The 14,701-nt window shown below is 41.6% G+C and overlaps 1 protein-coding gene across 3 annotated transcripts in view; it reads left to right on the top strand.

Moving 5' to 3' along the window:
* Window positions 1–9,263: 9,263 nt before the first annotated feature.
* Window positions 9,264–14,701, top strand: part of LOC129814332 (anoctamin-8-like) — a 32,321-nt gene continuing 26,883 nt past the window's right edge. For all 3 annotated transcript variants that reach the window (XM_055867402.1, XM_055867404.1, XM_055867403.1), the window contains exon 1: window positions 9,264–9,636. In XM_055867402.1, coding sequence (XP_055723377.1) covers window positions 9,558–9,636 — 79 coding nt within the window. In that variant the 5' untranslated portion in view covers window positions 9,264–9,557. The remainder of the gene's footprint in view (window positions 9,637–14,701) is intronic.

Raw genomic sequence — 14,701 nt, forward strand, 5'->3', positions numbered from 1 at the left:
TGCCATTTCTCACACTTCAACACAACTTCTCTCTAGCGGCCATTATATCGTAATGGAGGATCTGAAATACTGTATCTGATGGAATTGAGAAGTAGGATCTCCTACAAAGTGGTGCCTCCAATGGATTTCAGAGGGACTTTTTAAACACAAGCTATATCTATTGCAAAGACCGGTTTCTCATTGCCAATTGGTCTGTCCAAAGACTCACATGGTGAGCATCTATAATAATGACTTGCGGATCACAACATCAGCTCATGCTCACTATTTTATGACAGGGTAGCCTTTTTGATGTGAGGTAAGGGGTCCTTTTGACATAAAAGTACTCTGAATGGCTCATGTTCTTTCTTCTCTTACAGTACAATACAAATGCGGTTGGATTGAGTAAAAAAATATACATATATCTCAATCAACATTGAAATTACTAAAACCAAATGGAAACTGTATAGAAATAATAATGGACACATTTATAGTCTTACTCTGTCCAGCTTGCTAAGAGTCAGCGAAACGAAAGCTAGACAGTCAGGGAGCATCGAAAATTCCAAAAGCGATAGATTGACTATAGAGGATTTTTTGCTGAAAATGTTGACAGTGAGGAAATAATCATTTAAGTGCGGCCCTCCGAATGTGGCCCGCAGGGAAATGAGTTTGACCCCCCTGCTCCACATAGTAGGGGAGACCGCAGAACAAGGTAACACTTCCAGTCGTTTGCTTATTTGTGAAAAGATTGAGTTACATTAATGATATGTTTATACCTCACAGAGAGCATATCCAACTGACAATCTCTTACAAGAGAATATAAGCTATCAAAACCAACACTTAAAAAGAAAGTTGGAGTATAACTAACAAAATTACAATTAATGAACATTTACACTTAATCCAGTATAAACAAATGTATAGAATGTATTATACAAGAGACTAAATTCCCAAATTCTACAGCACAACGGCAGAGTCATGTCTTAACTGTAAAACGAATAACACTTTAACTGAACAGTGATAACACATGCAATTGCACGTGAAAACATGTGATCACGTGAAGTAAAAAAATATATTTAGAAGTGAAGTGTTCCAGAAACACATATTTTCACATGTGAAATGTGACGTGAAGTGTTCCAAAAACATGTTTTCACATGTGACATGTCACTTGAAGTGTTCCAAAAACACATTTCACATGTGACATGTCGTTTTCACATGTCATGTGAAATAATGTGATTCGGTTTAATATGTGACAACATGTGTGCTTATTCAAATGAGGGTTTGTGTGTACTGTATTGACGCAAAAACAAAATTAAAGAGTTTTGCAAGAATTGTTTGCTTTTGCAAGAGATTTATAATGTTTTGCTGGTTTGGTGTAAGGTTTTGTGGTTAGCGTGTTGTCACGCTTCTTCTACAATTGAACCCAGAAGCAGACTAGGACAAGGAGAGTAGGACGAAGGTGAGTATTTATTTACAAGTTTAAACCTAGCGGTAGAAAGATCCAGGTGGCGGAGCGGGCAGTGGAGGTGAGTTGAGGGGAGTGAATAGGCAGATCCAAGGGAGTAACAGAAGCCACTGACGACCAGGCAGGGATGGGGTGAGTGTTCCGGATGAATGACTGTAGACAGAACAAACGGAAGTAAGTTCAAGGCAAGCAAAACATACAAAACAACAAAACATCTCTATCAAACTGGAGGATGATACGCTGGCACAACATACTGTTCATGGCTAACGATCCGGCAGTGAATGGATGTCAGGTCAGCGCTTATGAAGTGGAGGGGTGATGATCAGGACCAGGTGTGCAGATAGCTGATGGGATACAGGTGCGGGTACTCAGAGATCTTCCAACTAGCTACGTCGCCAGGCAACCAGACAGGGTGCGTTCCAGGACACCGGAAAAAACACTCCAGGACAGAACACAGGCAAAAACAGACTCAGGAAGCGGGATTCGTGACACGTGTAGAGTTTAGCAAAAATAGCCTATAGTTTCAAATATAGTGCCTAAGCAATTAGAAAAAAACTGTAATTAATGTCAATTACGCCTTTTAAAGTAAAGTATTCAAAATTACATTTGACGCCTCAAATTTCACGTGCTCAAATGTTTTCACATTTAATTTCATGGTATCGCATGTTGATAATAGGAAGAATCTACCGCACACCCAAATCCTGATTTGTGAAGTCGCTAGAGGCAAAAGACAAAACTGGAGAAACAGGAAAAAGTCTCTGCCCACTTCCAGCAGAGTTTTCATCAGAGCATATCACTACAAACAATAGTGGGGACAGATATGTCCACACAGTGAGCCAGACGTAATTGTAGACCCCTGTGGTAATCTAAGTTACCCAAAAGGGTCACTAGATGTCGTAACATGAGATAGAAATACAGGATAGAATAGAACATGTTATAGACGCACAGTATTACTGCTAGAACAAAACACACAAACACAGGGAATGTGATGTTAGTATAAGGAACCCATACTCTCAAAGAGCAATAAAGTCGAAAAACGATAAAAGAAAAGAAAGAAAAGGAATATATCGTTGGCTGCAATCTGAGGTGCAGTTAACTCTAATGAACTGATTCTCTGCAGCAGAGGTAACTCTGGGTCTTCCTTTCCTGTGGCGGTCCTCATGAGAGCCAGTTTCACCATAGCGCTTGATGGTTATTGCGACTGCACTTGAAGTAACTTTCAAAGTTCAAAGATTGACTGACCTTCATGTCTTAAAGTAATGATGAACTGTCGTTTCTCTTTGCTTTTTGAGCTGTTCTTCCCATAATATGGACATGGTCTTTTACCAAATAGGGCTATCTTCTGTATGCCCCCTCTACCTTGTCATAACACAACTGATTGGCTCAAACGCATTAAGGAAAGAAATTCCACGAATGTACGTGAAAACATGAGTTTTCACAAGGCACATTTGTTAATTGAAATGGATTCCTGGTGACTACCTCATGAAGCTGGTTGAGAGAATGCCAAGAGTGTGCAAAGCTGTCATCAAGGCAAAGGGTGGCTACTTTGAAGAATCTCAAAACTCAAATATTTGTTGATTTGTTTAACACTTTTTTGGTTACTACATGATGCCATATTTGTTATTTCATAGTTTTGATGTCTTCACTATTATTCTACAATGTAGAAAATATTAAAATAAAGAAAAACCCTGGAATGTGTAGGTGTGTCCAAACTTTTGACTGGTACTCTCTGCAGAACTCTAGAAAACAACTAGATTAAGGTAACCTGTCAGGCACTAGGGCCTCCATGATTACAGGACACCTACACCGGTGTGTGTGTGTGTGTGTGTGTGTGTGTGTGTGTGTGTGTGTGTGTGTGTGTGTGTGTGTGTGTGTGTGTGTGTGTGTGTGTGTGTGTGTGTGTGTGTGTGTGTGTGTGTGTGTGTGTGTGTGTGTGTGTTAAGCTAAGCTAAGCTAAGCTAAGCTAAACTAAGCTAAGCTAATCTAAGATAACGACAATAGGAATTACAACATGACCCTCGTATTAAATCCTTATTATATCCTAACGGCTTTAGGGTGCCTAAAGTATAAATCCAGAAGAGTTCTTTCTGGCAAAGTTTGCGGTCCTTGTCTCCTCCTCTTGGGGACACTTCCACCTTCTCAATGCCCTGGAATTGTAGAAAAGACACAATGTGGGAGCACTGAACAAAGTGACAAGTAACAGGGTCATTTTCATCCTTGCGTCTCATGTTGGCTAATTCTCTGTTTCAAGCTTCTGGATGTCTTGCCCTAGAACATGTTGTCACAAACAGGATGTAAATCAAATGTTTTGTGTTGCATGTGATCACGCCTTTAACACTGTATCCAGACCTAGGGTGTCAGAACTCTGAGACTTTTTTCGGTTTTGTTGCACTGAGCACAATTGCAATAAGGGTAGTTTCCATCTCTCAGCGGAGAAAGGACGGCTTGTTTAGAGCCCATATTGAAGCTGGCTCTGACTAGTCTACTGCAAAGATTGGGGCCCCGTTTGTAGACAATTGAAGGGGGGGTTCTTTGAATTCCTGGCCGAGCTCTGGGTCTGAGGTGAGCATATGCCAGTGCTTCATTACTATGTTTTTAATCATACAGGCTTTGGGGGTGAATGTAGATATTCAAGTAATAGAACTTTTTTTTAGTATATCCTGGCGAGGTTTAGAGAGCGCAATTCGGTACGCATCTTCCGCACAATGGGTGGAGTAACCCGTCCAGAAAACGTTTGTTTCATGTTGACAGCGTTATCAATCAAGTCCTTTGTCGAATGACACACACGTCTGAGCCTATAGAACTGGCTCTTGGGTAACCCTCTTTCAAGGGCACTAAAATGAGCGCTACGTGCTAGGAGAAAAGTGTTTCTGCCAGTCTCTTTCTGATATAGAGTGGCGATAAAGTTCCCAATTAGCAACCTCTATCCACATGTCCAAAAAATGGACCCGCTTGTGGTCATATTCAATAGAGAACTTCAGGTCAGTGTTCATAATGTTCAAAAGGGAAGTGAATTCATGGAGTTCTTGTTCAGTGCCAATCCACACACAGGGAATTTCATCAATATACCGGAATCATTTGAGGATCATGGAGAAGTAAGGGTTCCTGGTCTCATCACAGAAAACTTTTGCTCAAAATAGCACACATATCAATTAGCATAATTAGGGGCAAAGGTGGAGCCCATAGCATTTCCACTAACTTGAAGGAAAAAGTGTTTTTCAAAAGGCAAAGTAGAACGCGAGAAGCCAGTTCACAGATAAATTCACTAGGCGGTGACATTTCTCCGTCATGTTCCTGTAGATAATATCCCAGTGCATCTAGGCCTTTTGCATGAGAGATATTTATGTAGAGCCAACATGATGTTGTCAGGGAGATTAGACAGTTCTGATATTTTGTTTTTCACATCTGTAGAATCTTTGACGAATGCTGGAAGTTTTTACAAAATAGGCTTAATGTCCAGTTTGAGTGTTTGTTGCAGCTCGTTCCTGTCGCGAGCTGCAGCGAACTGAAAAGACAAGCGACCCAGGGAGGTGTGTGCTTTGTGGACCTTTAACAGAATGTGACTGGCAGAACGGGTGTTGTATGTGGAAGATGAAAGCTGCAGTAGATATCTCAGATAGGGGGGGAGTGAGGCCTAAAAGGGTTTTATGAATAAGCATCAACCAGTGGTTCTTGCGACGGGTATACAGAGATGACCGTTTTACAGAAGAGTATAGAGTGCAGTGATGTGCCCTGTAAGGAGTATTGGTAGAACATCTGATGGCCGAATGGTAACGAACATTTAGCCTCTCGAGAGCACCCTTACCTGCCGATCTATAAATTATGTCTCCATAATCTAGCATGGGTAGGATGGTCATCTGAATCAGGGTTAGTTTGGCAGCTTGGGTGAAAGAGGAGAGATTACGATAGAGGAAACCAAGTCTAGATTTAACTTTAGCCTGTAGCTTTGATATGTGCTGAGAGAAGGACAGTGTACCTATTAGCCATACTCCCAAATACTTGTATGAGGTGACTACCTCAAGATCTAAACCCTCAGAGGTAGTAGTCACACCTGTTGGGAGAGGGGCATTCTTCTTACCAAACCACATGACTTTGTTTTGGAGGTGTTCGAACAAGGTTGAGGGCAGAGAAAGCTTGTGGGACACTAAGAAAGCTTTGTTCTAGAGCGTTTAACACAAAATCCAGAGAGGCGCCAGCTGAGTATAAATAAGGCTTCCTACTGCCTTAGCTATGTTTTTGATGTTAATTGAGAAGAGCGTAGGGCCTATAATTGAGCCTTGGGGTACACCCTTGATGAGAGGCAGCGGCTGAGACAGCAGATGTTCTGACTTTATACACTGCACTCTTTGAGAGAGCTAGTTAGCAAACCAGGCCAAAGACCCCTCAGAGACACCAATACTCCTTAGCAGGCCCACAAGAATGGAATGGTCTACAGTATCAAAAGCTTTGGCCAAGTCAATAAAAGATAGCAGCACAACATTGCTTAGCATCAAGGGCAAAGGTGACATCATTGAGGACTTTCAAGGTTGCAGGGACACATCCATAACCTGAGCTTTAAACCAGATTGCATACCAGAGAGAATACTACAGACATCAAGAAGGCCAGTCAGTTGATTATTGACAAGTTTTTCCAACACTTTTGATAAACAGGGCAACATAGAAATAGGCTTGATCTTCCCCTTTAAAGGACGAACTGTGGCTGCCTTCCAAGCAATGGGAACCTCCAGAGAGAGGAGAGACGGGTTAAACAGGTCAGAGATAGGCTTGGCGATTATAGGGGCAGCAACCTTAAAATAGAAAGGGTCTAAACCATCTGACCCAGATGTTTTTTGGGGGTCAAGTTTAAGGAGCTCCTTTAGCACCTCAGACTCAGTGAATGCCTGCAGGGAGAAACTTTGTAGCTGGCAAAGATGGGTCTGCCCTAAGGTTTATATAGGCTCTGATGGATCTTAGGTAGCGTATAGAAAACAGGTATGACAGAGAATTTGCAACGAAGGTAGTCAAATTCATGCCTGGAGATCCAGTTCTGATCAAGAGCAAATGTCAGATAGTTGGCTATCTTTGTCTAGAAGTCAGACGTAGGGTCAGTTCTGAGTTTCCTATAGAAATGTTCATCATCAAGCTGGCGATCGGCCTCTCTCTGTGCCATATAGTCTGATAGACTATAGCTTCTCCCTTATCGGCAAGTTTAATGACATTCCGAGTATCTTTAGCAAGTTCCTAAATGGCTAGTCTTTCATCTCGGCTCACATTCCTTGGAGAATAAGTTGGTTTGGACTTACAAAAGTGGAAAACATCCTGTTCCGCAATTCTACAGGTGTGAATGGAAGGAATTAATACTTGAGGCACAAATATACTCTTGTGTTTGAACACAGGGCCTTTGTGTATCATTGGAGTCATTAGACTTGCCAAACATATGCCTGATCGAAAAAGATCAGTCTTTAGCTCAAAAGAGTTTGTTTCATATGTGGGGGAAAAAGAGAGGCCTTTACTTAAGGTATGGTATCACATGTTGAAATGTTGCATCCCCATATTGTAAAAAACAATCACATGAGGTCATGTTCTCACATGTGCTCAAATGTTGTCACGTCATGGTATAATATTTTGCATCCTCATGTTGTCACATTTATTTCACATGAATTTCACATGAGATCATGTTCTCACGTGTCACCTACTGTCACGCCCTGACCTTAGAGAGCTTTTTATGTCTCTATTTTGGTTTGGTCAGGGTGTGATTTGGGTGGGCATTCTATGTTCATTTTTCTATGTTTTGGTATTTCTTTGTTTTGGCTGGGTATGGTTCTCAATCAGGGACAGCTGTCTATTGTTGTCTCTGATTGGGAACCATACTTAGGTAGCATTTTCCCACCTGTGTTTTGTGGGTAGTTATTTTCTGTTTAGTGGTTTTTTGCACCTTACAGGACTATTTCGTTTTGCACTTTGTTATTTTGTTCTAGTGTTCAGTTTAAAATAAAGTCATGAACACTTACCACGCTGCGCTTTGGTCCGATTCTTCCTCTTCAGACGACACCCGTTACACCTACATGTAACATGTAGTTTTATGTTGCTTCACATGTTGTCACTTGTTGCTTCACACTAAATCACGTGATCACATGAAATGTATGTTTTTTTTCTCGGAAGGGGGCCATTGAATTGTCACATGATGGGTATAGAGGGAACGTGACTGCATCTCATACATGGATATATTACACATCTACGGTGCATTCAGAAAGTATTAAGACCCCTCTACTTTTTCCACATTTTGTTACAGCCTTGTTCTAAAATGTTCTACATCTTTTTCCCCCTCATCAATCTACACACAATACCACATTATGACAAAGCGACAACAGGTTTCAAATATTTTAGAAAATGTATAAGAATAAACTGAAATACCTAATTTACATAAGTATTCAGATTGTTTTCTATGGGACTCGAAATTGAGCTCAGGTGCACTGTGTTTCCATTGATCATCCTTGAGATACTTCCACAACTTGATTGGAGTTCACCTGTTGTAAATTCAATTGATTGGTCATGATTTAGAAAAGCACAAACCTGTAAGGTCCCCCAGTTGACAGTGCATGTCAGAGCAAAAACCAAGCCATGAGGTCGAAGGAATTGTGTCAAGGCACAGATCTGGGGAAGGGTACCGAAACATTTCTGCAGCATTGAAGGTCCCCAAGAACACTGTGGCCTCCATCATTCTTAAATGGAAGAAGTTTGTAACCACCGAGACTCTTCCTAGAGCTGGCCACCCGGCCAAACTGAGAAGGGCCTTGGTCAGGGAGGTGACCAAGACCCCTGCTCCAGAGTTCTTCTGCAGAGATGGGAGAATCTTCCAGAAGGACAACCATCTCTGCAGCACTCCACCAATCAGGCCTTTATGGTAGAGTGGCCAGACGGAAGCCACTCCTAAGTAAAAGGCACATGACAGCCCGCTTGGAGTTTGCCAAAAGGCACCTAAAGACTATCAGACCATGAGAAACAAGATTCTCTGGTCTGATGAAACCAAGATTGAACGCTTTGGCTTGAATTCCAAGCATCACGACTGGAGGAAACCTGGCACCATCCCTGCGGTGAAGCATGGTGGTGGCATCATCATGCTGTGGGGATGTTTTTCAGCGGCAGGGACTGGGAGATTAGTCAGGATAGACGGAAAGATGAACGGACTAAAGTACAGAGAGATCCTTGATTAAAAACCTGTTTTGGAACGCTCAGGACCTCAGACTGGGGGCGAAGGTTCCCCTTCCAACAGGACAATGACCCTAAGCACAGAGCCAAGACAACGCAGGAGTGAGTCTCTGAATGTCCTTGAGTGGCCCAGCGAGAGCCTAGACTTGAAACCGATCGAACATCTTTGGAGAGACCTGAAAATAGCTGTGCCGCAACGCTCCCCATCCAACCTGACAGAGCTTGAGAGGATCTGCAGAGAAAAATGGGATAACCTCCCCAAATATTAGTGTGCCAAGCTTGTAGCGTCATGCCCAAGAAGACTCAAGGCTGTAATCGCTGTCAATAAGTAGCAAATTGTCTGTGACGCATGAATCATATACCTGAATGTAGGCTACAACACAGATATAACTCCACAGTGCTTCCATGAATCTTTGTCTGATTAGCCTTTTATGTCTAGCCTACATGAGTTGCAATAGAAGATGCCCTTTTATGGCCCTTTTATGTCACAAACCCACCTCACATAATGTTTTACTCCACTCCAATGGAAGGTAGCAGATATTGATATATTTGTTATCACTGCATTATTGACGACAGATATTGCAAAGCAAAAGACATCCACCTTTGCTGTAGCTCTACCATCAGTTGTCTTCATTCCTATATTGGACGGGACTTAGTGTCGACCTCCTAACTCCTCCTTCTTCACTGCTCAGTCAAGGAAGACTAGCGTGTGCAGTCCATCATCAGGTAGGGTGGGCGGGCATCCCCAACCTTGTTCATACAACGCTCATGGAACATCCTCTTCCATAGTTGCAGTGCTGTCTTTCCAGCACAGGACCTGCACTTGACAGTGAATTCATGCACCATACTTATGACGTGAGCGTGCGGCACCTAATACCGCCGCTGTCTGTAAACACAACTGCACCGCAGACAGCGACCGTGCAGGGGAGAGGATGGAGAAAACAGTGCCCACCGAAGAGGACAAGATAACTAAGCAAGAGCAAATATCTTCAATGTCGTCAGGTGTACTGGGTAAGTGTCTTGAGGAACACAGCATTTGTCGTCGTGACATGGTGCGTAAATTCGATAATTATCAATGATGCTATTTGTGGTGGTAGGCTATGATGCCGTATTCTCATACATTCACGAAAAATGAATTGACCCCAGCCTTCGATGTTAATCCCATAGTTTAGCCTTCACCTTTCATCTTTCATGCCACGTGTTTAATTTATTTGGTAGTGCATCGTGTCCTATAACATTGTGCGCATTACAGTGTGAATGAGAAGGGCCAAGTTGCGGCTGTGCTGGCTTTTGTGGTCCCACAGGTGTAGCCTAGTCCAAGGCAACACAACTGCATTTTCATTCATTATATTGTTTTAATGTTGCCTTTGTATTTTGATAAATATTAGATGTTAATTATTTATTTCAGTGGTCTAGCTGTCAAAGTGGTAAAGTAATTGTCCAGTAGAAATCTCACTTTTCAAAGTTAATATTCTGTTAACTCATACACAAATAATGTTGTTGACTCATCCTATACTTCTATTTGTGGCCAAAAAATAAATGTGAGGGGAAAAAACACTTCAAAAGCCCAACTTCAAACTTGTGTCTCAAACAGACTGTTTAAAAATGCTTGATATTTCCTCACAAAGGATGATGTCATCCTCCTAAGGAGGATGAGCTGGCCAATCAGCGCTCTACTTGCATGAATATTTTTAATGACCGGTATACGCCCACACCATTCTGTTGTTGGAGTATGCCCACACCATTCTAACACAGAAAAATTGTAAGGAAAAACTATTTCACTCATTGTAATTAATTATAGGTCATATTTCATAGAAATCTGGAAACACTGGACAGTTACTTTAAACAGAAACTGTAAGATTAAAAACTAAATATTTAATGTTGGATTTTAGTAGCCTACAGTGGTTATTTTATTACAACTTTGTTCTTCTGAAAAACTACATTGTGCATAACATTAAGCAACCACACACATTTCTTCCAAGTCCACATTTTTGTAGGCCTATACTGAAAGCTGCAATATCCAGGATATCTGAGTTTGGGAAACACTGCTCTACACTATACTTGCTTGTTTTATCACATAAACTGAAATTAGGCAAACTATTAGAATTTTAGCAACCAGGAAATTACCTAGCGATTCCTGCATAGTGCATCTTTAACATTTACATTAAACTGAAACAACCAAACACACAGCCTACTCTGCATGTGTTTACTGGGGCGGCAGGTAGCCTACTGGTTAGCTAGGCTACCTGCCGAGCTGACAAGGTAAAAATCTGTCGTTCTGCCCCTGAGCGAGGCAGTTTAACCCACTGTTCCCCAGGCACCGAAGACGTGGATGTCGATTAAGACAGCCCCCCGCACCTCTCTGATTCAGAGGGGTTGGATTAAATGCAGAAGACACATTTCAGTTGAATACATTCAGTTGGACAACTGACTAGGTATCCCCCTTTTCTCCGTTCCCCTCTACCAGTGAACACACGCAGCCTAATCTTCAAGTGTTTACTGTACCAGTGAACATATACCCAGGACACAATGATGACATATCATGAAGATGTCAAGGCGAGAACATCGCAGACACATTTTACTGCACTTCCTGTTGTTTAGCTTATTCTGTCACAGCTATGTGGTGGAGGTGAGAGTTGACTGACTGGTATTTTTTGCAATGGTTGAAGAAAGTCCTCAAAGAGCAGCAGAGGAAAACACCATGGCACAGGATTTGGCCTTTCTGTGAATTTGAAGATGGAGGTCGATAGATAAGAATCCAATCATCTGTAATCAAAGATATTATATTCTTGAAGTGTTCTGCTGCCAATGCCTAGCTGTCACTGTTATCTAGCAATGTGGGGGAAGCCTATGAGCAATGATGTAATTGAAAATAATTACTGGGGGATAATGAGGTGATGCTCAGAGCTTGCATTCATAAAGCATCTCGGAGTAGGATCACTGATATAAGATATGAATATGGGCCCAATGTGCTATTGGATGAGGGGACAGCTCATATTAAAGGCTTTGGACTGCATTTGTAAAAATGTTACTGTTAGACTAAAGTATTCTCCATTCAGTACACACACACACACACACACACACTCACACACTTACAATTAACAAACTTGGGCAAAATTGAATTGGTATTAAAATTAAAGCTTTGGTTAGGAAAAGAACACCATAGTAAAGGCAGTAGGTATTAGGGCTGACCCCATTTAGTCAACTGGTCGATTGTTTGGTCGATAGGCTGTTGGTCGACCAATATTTCTTTAGTCGAGCAGCAGCAAATAATAATAATTTCATGGTGTACAAGACACCTGTCTGATTCGCGCCTGTCTGAGTGGACTAATCCATTGTGGAGGCCGTGGGGATAGCACAGTCCATTACTAAGACATGTGCTCCTGAAATTGTATATGGTTATATTACGTAAGAACAATGGTGCAACACTAATAAAAATAATATTATTTTATAACAAATGCGCTTTATAACAAATGCGCTTTATAACAAATGCGCTTTCTCCCGCGTTGGAAAAGCTTGTGCTTCTAGTTCCGACAATGCAGTAATGCAGTAATTACTTGTTGGTTATTACTGCATTGTCGGAACTAGAAGCACAAACATTTCGCTGCACTCGCATTAACATATGCTAACCATATGTATGTGTTTGATTTGATTTGATAGTGGTCGCTGTCCGCAGTTCTGAAACATCAGTGCGCTATTGAATTGGCGCCTTTTCCTAGACTATGTTGCTGTGTGCATAATAGCAAAGTTAACCTGCATATTGGGGTTTAGAACAATGCGGCGGAGGCAGCAGCGGAGTGAGGAGACGAGAAAACAGCACTTGCCTTAATTGTCTAAGAAAAGTGAGGAGAGAGGAAACGCCAACTTATTTAGGTTTATAATCAATGCCTAACTGTTAAATGTGTCTGGCTTTATAAATCATACATATATATCTACAGAAATAAGACAGATCCTGCTTCTGTTTGAGTGTTTGTTTAATAGCTTGCTGATTCCGTGAGCACCAAGCCTCACGCAACCACAACATGTCGCATAAACAATTTCACAAATCCGTCTGTTTTTAATCTTTGCAATGCTGTAATAAAGGCTTTACACTTTTTGTTCTTTAGAACAGCCTTTCTGGTATTACTTAAAATGTATTTACTGTTGTTTACACTCTTCCAAATTGTCAGATTTTTTTTTTTTATAATAATAACATTCCTTTTTCTTGATCTCCTTCTTATTGTTGTTACTACTATTATGATCGTCATTGTAACAATAAGTCATGTCATTATCATTAGGCTTCGTATAGCAGCCTTGTATAACCACCAGCGAGCTTTAGGCCAAAAAGCGCATCGTGTTTAGTCTTTATATCGTAACTTAGGCCTACAGTGGGGCAAAAAAGTATTTAGTCAGCCACCAATTGTGCAAGTTCTCCCACTTAAAAAGATGAGAGAGGCCTGTAATTTTCACCATAGGTACACTTCAACTATGACAGACAAAATGAGAAAAAAAATCCAGAAAATCATATTGTAGGATTTTTTATTTATTTTTTATTTAAAACTTTATCCCCTTTTCTCCCCAATTTTTTTCGTGGTATCCAATCGCTAGTAATTACTATCTTGTCTCATCGCTACAACTCCCGTACGGGCTCGGGAGAGACGAAGGTCGAAAGCCATGCGTCCTCCGAGGCACAACCCAACCAAGCCGCACTGCTTCTTTAACACAGCGCGCCTCCAACCCGGAAGCCAGCCGCACCAATGTGTCGGAGGAAACACTGTGCACCTGGCCCCCTTGGCTAGCGCGCACTGCGCCCAGCCCGCCACAGGAGTCGCTGGAGCGCGATGAGACAAGGAAATCCCTACCGGCCAAACCCTCCCTAACCCGGACGACGCTAGTCGCCCCACGGACCTCCCGGTCGCGGCCGGCTGCGACAGAGCCTGGGGGCGAACCCAGAGACATTGTAGGATTTTTTATGAATTTATTTGCAAATTATGGTGGAAAATAAGTATTACTGTATATAAAATAAGTACTGTATATTTCAATACTTATATATGCTACTGTGCCAATCAATCATTCCTTTCGTTCATGTCATCACACACCATATGAGTCATTCCATATTTGAAATAAAATCAAGCATTTAAGTTGGAAAATAAAATAAAGAGACCCTTGAATAATTAGTGTAAATAATAAATAAACCATTCCATTTCGGAAATTGCATTCAACTGTTTTTAGTCTTTGCTGTAATAAAGGTTAAAAAAAAGTAAAACATTACAACAGACTCTCTGGTGCGCTTATCATATGTATAGTGTTGTTTACATTGGCCCAGCATCACCCGGGTTAGGGGAGGGTTTGGCCGGCAGGGATGTTCTTGTCCCATCGCACTCTAGCGACTCCGGTGGCGGGCCGTGCGCAATGCACGCTGACACGTAGCAAGGTGTACGGTGCGGCTGGCTTCCGGGGGACGCGCGGCACTTGACCTTCGCCTCTCCCGAGTTCGTACGGTAGTTGCAGTGATGAGACAAGACCAACTACCAATTGGATACCACAAAGTTGGGGAGAAAAAGGGGATAAAACTATTTTTAAAAACACACACGAAAAAAACTAAAAGAAAAACACATAGGATATGTCTATATACGGAATAATACACGTTTTAACATTTCGACCAATCGTTTGGTTGAAAGAACAGACTAGGTCGACCAATTTGTTTTAGTTGGGGACAGCCCTAGCAGGTACAATCACAAAGTTAAGTTTTCTATATTTGCCGATAGATGGATTTTACGTGCTGCTACTATACTGAACAAAAATATAAACACCACATGCAACAATTTACAAGTCATATGAGGAAATCAGTGAATTGACATAAATTCATTAGGCCCTAATCTACAGATTTCACATGACTGGGAATACAGATATGCATCTGTTGGTCACAGATACCATAAAAAAACATTGTCTGCGGTTGTGAAGCCGGTTGGATGTACTGCCAAATTCTCTAAAACTACGTTTGAGGCGACTTATGGTAGAGAAATTAACATTAAATTCTCTGGCAACAGCTCTGGTGGACATTCTTGCAGTCAGCATGCCAATTGCACGCTCCCTC

This window comes from Salvelinus fontinalis, chromosome 17, assembly GCF_029448725.1.
Source record: "Salvelinus fontinalis isolate EN_2023a chromosome 17, ASM2944872v1, whole genome shotgun sequence".
Lineage (NCBI taxonomy): Eukaryota > Metazoa > Chordata > Actinopteri > Salmoniformes > Salmonidae > Salvelinus > Salvelinus fontinalis.